At 56.8% G+C, this 7740-nt stretch overlaps 1 protein-coding gene across 3 annotated transcripts; it reads right to left on the minus strand.

The window, feature by feature from the left end:
- Position 1: 1 nt before the first annotated feature.
- Positions 2 to 7740, minus strand: Emilin1 (elastin microfibril interfacer 1). Of its 3 annotated transcripts, none has more exons than NM_001399395.1 (8): positions 7114 to 7740; positions 6037 to 6162; positions 5357 to 5577; positions 2243 to 4168; positions 1727 to 1843; positions 1330 to 1347; positions 1064 to 1201; positions 2 to 658 (listed from the first exon to the last, which is right to left on the minus strand). In NM_001399395.1, exons 1-8 carry the CDS (start codon positions 7281 to 7283, stop codon positions 321 to 323), a joined length of 3054 nt encoding a protein of 1017 aa, NP_001386324.1. In that variant the 5' UTR covers positions 7284 to 7740; the 3' UTR covers positions 2 to 320. The 3 variants fall into 3 exon arrangements, with proteins under 3 accessions (NP_001386324.1, NP_001100180.1, XP_063117701.1); NM_001106710.2 differs by having other exon boundaries at positions 5357 to 5604; XM_063261631.1 differs by lacking the exon at positions 7114 to 7740 and adding an exon at positions 6411 to 6878 and having other exon boundaries at positions 4 to 658.

A 7740-nucleotide genomic window follows, 5' to 3' on the forward strand; every position in this document is an offset into this window, starting at 1 on the left:
ATGTTTTGTAGAAAAAAAGTGTCTTTATTCCTGAATAGTTTAGTACGGTGGTGTGGGCTGGGGAGAGCCCTGGAAGGTCGGTTCCTCTTCCGCAGCCTAGGCCCTGGAGAGGGCTCTGATGGGGACGGTAGTGAGACCAAAAGTCAAGAAAAGACGCCTAAGTCCCAGAGACCACGCAGTCACACGCGCTGAGGAGCCGATCTGGATGCCTGAACCGCAGTGGGGCGTGGTCCCGACTTGCCCCCAGCCTTGGTGGGGAGCCGCCACTCGGGTGGCTCTGCGACCGGTGTAGATAAGTTTGGTGGTCCGGCCCACCCTGTCTACACCTGTTCAAGGTCTGTGTCCTCGTAAAGCAGGGCTCCGCTGAAGATGGTAAGCGGCTCCTCTGAGTGTGCCAGCTGCCCCATGACCAGGTCGATGCAGACAGTGTCTCCGACCTGCAGTGGCAGGATGAGGCTGAAGACTCCCAGAGCGCCCGGGCTAGGCTGACTTTCGGCCACAGGTTTATTCTCCAGTCCCTCGGGTTCATAGCCTCCCGAGTCTATGCGGGCCACGCCCAGGTTGGAGCGGGACAGTACTGCCTCCACTTTCTCGTGCCGGTGCCCTGTAAGTACAGCGCTCAGCAAGTAGCGCCCAGCCAGTGGCGCAGTGAATACACCTGGGGACAAGGATGACAGTCAGGAAGGGAGACGGTGGTTGGGACAAGGAAGGTCTCTTGGACAGTGGGTACAGCACTCCTGGCTGTGGGGTGGCCCGCTGGTCCTTTCCCTGCTATTCCACTAGACTGCACACTGTAGGGGATCCTCTGTTGCATCTCCAGCAGCTGCTGCAGGCGTGTATAGGAGTCGGTCCAAATAAAGATCTGTGTGGTGTGAAAGTCTCCTTCCCACCCCACTCTCTCCTTGTCCAACTGCGGTGTGAGTGCAGGGAGAGAATACAGGTCTTTCTAACTACAGATAAAAAAGCTGTACCTGTCTGCAGAGGCACGCAGGAGACATTAGCACACACGGCTCAGCCTCGCCCAATTACCTCAACTGCGCCACCTGCCGGCCCTCTAGGTTACCTGTCTCTGGGTCATAGTAGCCTCCATCGTTGAGCAAGACTCTGTCGAAGGGGACTGTGCCGGGTTCTGACCGAGGCAAACTCAGGGCAGCTGAAAATGCCACCCTAGGCACGGGGGCTGCTGGTGCTCCCTCCACTCCTGAACAGACATAGTGTGTTAGGATGGATGTTCATAAACCCCAGTCCCCATCCCTGCTGCCCAGGCTGCCTGAGGACCATTCTCCTCCAGGCCCAAGCTCACTTCCCCTCCAGAGTCTAATGACTTACCCTGTTCACCTTGAGGACCTGTGGGAAGAGAAGGGGCAACAGTGAGTAGGGCATCTCTCACTACGCCCCTCAGTGAACGTCTGCTACCCTGCAGTGCTCTGGGTGTTAGGTGTGTCTGCAGGCAGGAATGTGATGTCAAGAGAAGCCTAAGTGGGCTCCAGTCTGTGCAGTTGCTAGGCCACAGACTCACCCTGGAGCTTTCATACGCCAGGGAGCCCTTGTAGGCCACACATTAATCTGCAATATGGCAGGGAGACCAAGATGCCCAGTAGCTATAGTCACTTTCTTCTCTTTTCACTGTTAGACATGGGGATCTCCCTTTCCTTCCCCTTCCCTTTCCCCTTCCCTGGAATATTATGCCAGGGCTGTCAGGATAGTGGTGTCTCATCCAACATACCTGGTGGTCCAATGGCCCCCCTTTGTCCATCTTTGCCAGGAGGTCCTGGAGGTCCTGCAGGGCCTGGAGGCCCTTGTAGCCCAGGAGGCCCAGGGGGCCCAGCCTTGCCTGAAGGTCCTATGGTAAGAAAATCAAAACTGAGATGAAGGTGATGCTTTCCAACAGACAGGACAGATGGTGGCACCACAGGTAGGGAGATGGGTGAAGATTGACAGAGACTTGGGGTCCTTAGGGCTGAGGCAAGGTAACTGACTGACAGCCACATTCCAGCACGAGCCATATCTCAGTTCCACCCAAAGGCCTGTCTAAAGCAACCCGAGGGAGGGCAGGGAGGTACACCAGAGCAGTTTCTCTGCAGACATACTTTAACCTCCCCGAGGGACAGTAGGGGCTATGACTGAGGCAGAGCAAAGAGAGGCGGGTAACACCAGTCCTCCTTGCTGGCTGCAAGGCAAGGAACAAGAAAGGGCTTGAAAAAGGACCCCTACCCTGCCTCCCAATGCCTTCTGTCCTCACCAGTGAAGTCCTTTAGGCTAAGTTGCTGCAGACGGTCTTCTAGGAGCAGCAGGGAACTGTTGAGGGCACCAAGCCGCCTGCCCAGGCCTGCCTGGCCCCCCAGCAGCTTCTCCAGCAGTGCGGCCTGCGTCAGACTGGTACTGTTGCTTTCCCTTACTGCAGCCCAGAGCCCGGCCACGTGTCTGGAAAGGCCTTCACGGAGGCCTTGTAGTCCCCCTGCCACAGTGTCCAGTCGTTCACAAACTCCCTCAAGGCGGCCTAGTCGCCCCTCTAAGCTAGGGCATTGGCCCGCCTGGGCCTGGCCTTCCTCCAGGCCTCGGAAACGCTCCTCGATCTCTGTAATGTGCTCTGTGGCCTCCTGCTGTAGCCTGTTGATCTCAGAGATGATGCTGTCCTTGGTGGCCCCCAGGTCAGCCAGATCAGCGCCCTGGCCCTCCACAGTGGTCTGGAGCTCATGCAGTGAGTCATTAAGGGAGCTGAAGGTGAGAATAACCTCAGAGAGTTCTCCTTGAAGGGCCTGGAGGGCTGAGCCCGAGCCGCCCCCAAACACACTGAAACCGTCCAGAGGCCCACGGCTTGGGCCCCCAACCCCTGGGCCAGCTCCAGGGCCCCGTGGAGGTAACAATGGGCAGGAGCAACGTTCCACACCATCCCGAAGACGGCCTAGCTCCTCCTGGACACCACCACAGGCACCACAGCCCTCGTCCCCACGGGCTTGCAGCAGACCCTCCAGTTGGCTTAGCTGGGCTGCGGTAAGATTGAGGCGCAGTGAGAGTTCTGCTGCTGTCTCTTCCTGTGTGTCCATGCGCTCCTGAAGCCGGCCCAGAATCCCTTGCAGTCCCTCCAACATGGCCTGCTGGGCCTCCCCTGCCGTTTCTGCTTTGTGTAAGCCTGAACCCACCAGCCTTAACTGGCCCTCGCTGTCCAGCACCCTGCGCTCCAAGGCACTGAGGATCTCACTGACCCGAGAGTCCTGTTCCCCAGGCCCCTCGGAACAGATCTGACCACAAGCCCTAACAGCCCCTGCCACCTGCTCTTCCAATAGATCTAGGCGGCCACCCAGCTCCCTGCTCACATTGGCTAGTAGCACCTCCAGCTTTTCCAGCTGTCCAGGAGCAGCAGGCAACCACTGGCCCAGCCTCCCTGGTCCTCCAGGCCAGTTCTTCTCTTGTTCCTCTGAGGGACCTAGGGTAGAGTTGAAGCGGTCCTCCAGGTGAGAAAGGCGGGAGGCCAAGCTGGTGTACCCCGGGGGATGGCCCCCCTGCCCTGCTGCTCCTCCGAGCTCAGAACCTCTACGTCCGCTTAGCACTGTCACCGAGCCAGCCACCACATCCAGCCTCCGTTCCAGCTCTGACACTCTCCGACCCAGCTCCGGGGGGCAGCATTCCTGAGGGGGTCTTCTGGCCATGGCAGGTCCCATAAGCTGCTGCTGCCGCTCCTCCATAGAGGACATCAGCTTCTCCAGGGTTCGCAGCCGCTCCCTATCCTCTTGTTGCTGCTGGCGGAAGCCATCCAGCCCTGCCAGGCACACTGAGCAAGACTCCTGCAGCTGCCGTTCCAGCTGCCTTAACAGTTCCTCGCTGGGGCCAGAAGGAACAGGGACAGGGGCTGAGGCCCTGCCGCTTCCACCAGGGCCTCCATTATGATGGTTGTTAAGGTGGCCCAGTTCCTGGTCATGGGTGGAGACACGGTTGTCCAGGAGCTGCAGCTGCTGCTGGATCTCATTGAGGGTTTCGTGCACACCTGGGCGGGCAGCTGCATCTGCTGGCTGCTGCCTCCCATTAAAGGCCGCCTCCACAGCCCTCTGTACATCTTCTGCCAGGCGCCCATTCATTCCCTGAAGGACACCTCGAAGGCCTTGCAGCTCTTTGGTCAGACTCTTTACCTGCTGCTCTAGCTGCTGCACCTTCTCTGTCTCACCAGGGCCTGAAGAGAGAGAAAGGCAGATGACTGAGGGTCTGGATCTCAAAGCTCGGGATCTATGGCCCAGCACCCGCTTACCCCAACTCCAGCAAGAGTCAAGGGTCAGATGTCTCCCCTTTGGATGATTCGGGTGAGAGGGGAGAAAAACAAAAGGAAGGAAGGAAACACTATTTACTGAATATCCTTGGGCCCTATTTGAACCACAGCTCTTAAAACGTTTTCTATCGGGCATATACTTTTGCCATTTGATGGCACAGGAAACAGAGAATCAGAGAAATTAGGGGAATTAGGCAAGTAGTTCCAGAGAATACGTCTAAGAAGTGGCCATGTCAAAGTTCAAATTCAGATCATCCGGCCACCCAAGTCAAATCTTTTCCCCTTGTCCCCAGGACCTCTTGACTTCTTGGAAACCGTTTCCTTATCTGGGAAATGCGAATGGCACCAAGTGTCCTCCCTTTTAGGGTTGTTGACCAGTTCAAAATGGTAATGTGGGAAAGTACTTCACATACCATTTGCAATGACTGGGCCCTTCCCTAAACCACCAGAGGGGCAAACAAGAGGCTCTTGCAGCAAGCCTGCTGGGGTGCTGGCTGGCTAGCCAGTCAACCAGAAGTTCCTGTTTCCATAATTATAGTTTAGTTATCTCTTTGGCAGGAAAAGACCCCGCATCCGGTGTGCCTAGCCTAACACAGACACACAGGAGAAAAGAAAACGCAACGGAGACGATTGCATTCTGGGACCTACAGTCTCCAGGGGCCAGGGAGAGGTTTGGGACCTGTAGTCAGGTGCAATGCATGCTAGGATTTGTAGTCTTAACTCTCTTCCCTGCGGACAGCTAGAGCTTCTCAAGGGAATTACCCCCGCTTCTCCCACAGCAGTTCCCGAGTAGGAAGGACCTTGGCCACAAGAGGGAGTATGTGAACAAATTGTCTCTATGCCTTCTTACTCAGTTCTTAAGTTTTCAGGTCTTTGAATCAGTCTCTCCCAACTCCTGCTCTCTCCCCCCTGCCCCTCCCGTCAAACACACTCAAATCACACAAGCACACAAACATGCGAAGTCTCAGGGATGTCATTATCTCCGTTCGGTCCACCTTCCCCCTAGTTTAGAGCTCAGGGGTTTCCCACCCTCCACAGCGGAGCCCCACATTTTCCACTCAGGATTTCCCCATCCCGGGCAACATGCAGACTCACCTTCTCCTCCTAGTCCACTGAGGTGGCTGCCGGCACTGGAGCCAGACAGGTTGGGACGCGCAGGCCTGGGCCGGGGAAGTGGTGTGGAGGGTGCAGGGCCCAGAACAGAAGCAGGACCCTCTCCGCAGTCATCGCCCCCATACCCCTGACAGCACCTCCACTCCATGTCTGTCACCGTCTTGTAGGCCACCCGGTAGCGAGGGCGAAGGAAGCTGCGGTACCTAGGCAAAGGAAAGGAAGGTTTCTACCTAGGCAAAGGAAAGGAAGGTTTCGTATTCTCTCCTGTCACCTTGTGCTTCAGGCTAGATCTACCTCTCTGGCCACTATGTGGCCCTGGTCATTCAACAGCTATCAGCTTTTTTTTTTTTTTTTTTTCCAGCTATCGGCTTTTTAGCCCTGGGTTAGATCCTGGCTCTTTCTCCCCTTTCTCTGTGCTGGAACCCTGAGCTAATCTCTTTGAGGCTGACCTGTGTCAGCAGAAGACCTGAAGGCTGGAGACAGGGAAAGAATGCCTGGGGCAGCTCACCAACCAAGCTCCACTATCCTCTCAAAACGGTTCTGACTGAAGTCTTATCCTTTCCCCTGCTCCCTCCTTTGTACAGACCCCCTAAATGACCACCAGCTGCCTCCCCTTGCCCAGATCCCACTGAGTACCCAATCCTTTAAAGTTGGGGGCTCACATGATACTTCGAGGACACTGGGGCTGGCCCCAGCCACAGGGTTGATAGTCTGGCTTGACAAAGGTCTCCACTCCATCCTCAAGGACGCAGCTCACTGTCCGAGTCACCACGTAGGCACACCAGTTCCTGTAGGCACAACCCTACCTGGGCCAAGGGACCAAAGACACAAGCCCCAGTGGGCCCAGAGGCTGAAGGAGGGTCAAAAGATGAAGGGGGCCTTGAGGACCCACTGAAAGGTAGGGTTTTTGCAGGGGCAGCACCATTCCCCCCCCCCTCTCTCTCTCTCACACACACACACACACACACACACACTTTCTTATGTCACTATAGCAGATAAAGACTTTTCAAGACAGGGAAGACATAAGGATACAAACACACAGAGACGTCAGTCCTCCTGACTGTGGGGTCCCAGAGCACCCTAGAATCCACGGTCTCTTGTGTACTTTTTTGGGCCTATCTCAAACCCCAGCTGTGTAAGCCGACCAGCTGGGTTCCTGTAGATGATCTTCTGCACACGGTGCTCCCACCCAACCCTCCAGGAGAAGAGCGGGGCAGGCAAATGTCCGGCCTATGCTTAAGCAAAGAATGAGCTACTGATGGGCTCTGTCCCCTTGGGGCTTGTGGTGCTGCCCTCTTGGCCCCATTCACACTGGCTTCTAGGCTATGGGCTGCTGCGATGCCAGAGGGAACAGAGCAGGAGGAGTGTCAGAATTATACACTAGCGGACGGGGCCAGGGAAGCCCTAGAGAAGGACAAAAGGTCTGCCTGATCCAGAGCTGGCTGGCACACAGCTGGCAGCTGGCAGGAAGGAGGGTCCATGGCCCTTGGTGTAGTTTCCCTGGGCACCGAACTGCAGACCTCCATAGGAAAGAGGGAAGAGGGAAGAGGGAAGAGGTCAGAGCTGATGGCCCTTAGGCCACCAAAGCCTGGAAAAAGTTCCACTGGGAGGTTCATATGGGCGGCACATTGATGGATGGGCCTCCATGCTGCCCTTCTCATTGCATTAAGCCCGTTGCCCACCTTCTAAAGACTTTCCCAACCATAGCTTCCAGCCCTGGCTGGGACACAGACTCTTACCTGTGGCGGCTGGCAGGCCGGGGTGAGTTCTGGGCCTGGGGTCCCCCAGGACTGAGGGCCCCACTGCCCCCTGTGTACAGGCTGTAGCCCCGAGGAGGGTAGCTGGCAGCTTCTGTGGCAATGGTCAGCAGACAGCAGAGATAGCAGCTCCAGAGGATTCTGGGGGCCATGGTGAGGTGTTCCTTGCTACCCTTAGAGACACATCTTGGTCTGACCAATGATGCCTGTACCCGTGCTTCCAGGGGATGCCGCTGCTTCAGGGGACAGCACGCTGAGCCAGCTCTGTCCCTAGCTTCCTGCCTGCAGCCCCCAGCTGCACGCCTCCTCCTTGGCTGCTGGGCCTGACCCCTCTTTCCCCCTCCTCTTTCCTCCTCAGGCTCCTGTCTGTCCCTCCCTCAGTTCCTTCCGCTCTCCTCTTCTGCACTTCTGAGGGGAGTCTGTTCTCCGGGCCCCTGGCCTCCTGTGCCTGGTCCCTGCCCCTTTCAGAAACTGCTTCCTGAGCCTCCACCCCCTGGCTCCAGCTGGCCCTCTTCTGGTCTCCCTGTTTTGTTCCCTGGTGACTGGATCCTAAAGATGACAGAGCTTTGCCCCTGTGGCTGTTGAGAGGCACAAGAGTGACTATGGTGC

This window comes from Rattus norvegicus, chromosome 6 (genome assembly GCF_036323735.1).
Source record: "Rattus norvegicus strain BN/NHsdMcwi chromosome 6, GRCr8, whole genome shotgun sequence".
In the NCBI taxonomy this organism is placed as follows: Eukaryota; Metazoa; Chordata; class Mammalia; order Rodentia; family Muridae; genus Rattus; species Rattus norvegicus.

What these genes read in the sequence shown, in the direction of transcription:
- Emilin1 (NM_001399395.1), bottom strand. Translation starts at nt 7,283, where the DNA reads ATGGCCCCCAGAATCCTCTGGAGCTGCTATCTCTGCTGTCTGCTGACC. An exon ending in CAGTGGACTAGGAGGAGAAG is followed by an intron (nt 4,169 to 5,356) that starts GTGAGTCTGCAT and finishes CTCTCTCTTCAG; the next exon opens with GCCCTGGTGAGACAGAGAAG. An exon ending in TAGCCTAAAGGACTTCACTG is followed by an intron (nt 1,844 to 2,242) that starts GTGAGGACAGAA and finishes TTCTTACCATAG; the next exon opens with GACCTTCAGGCAAGGCTGGG.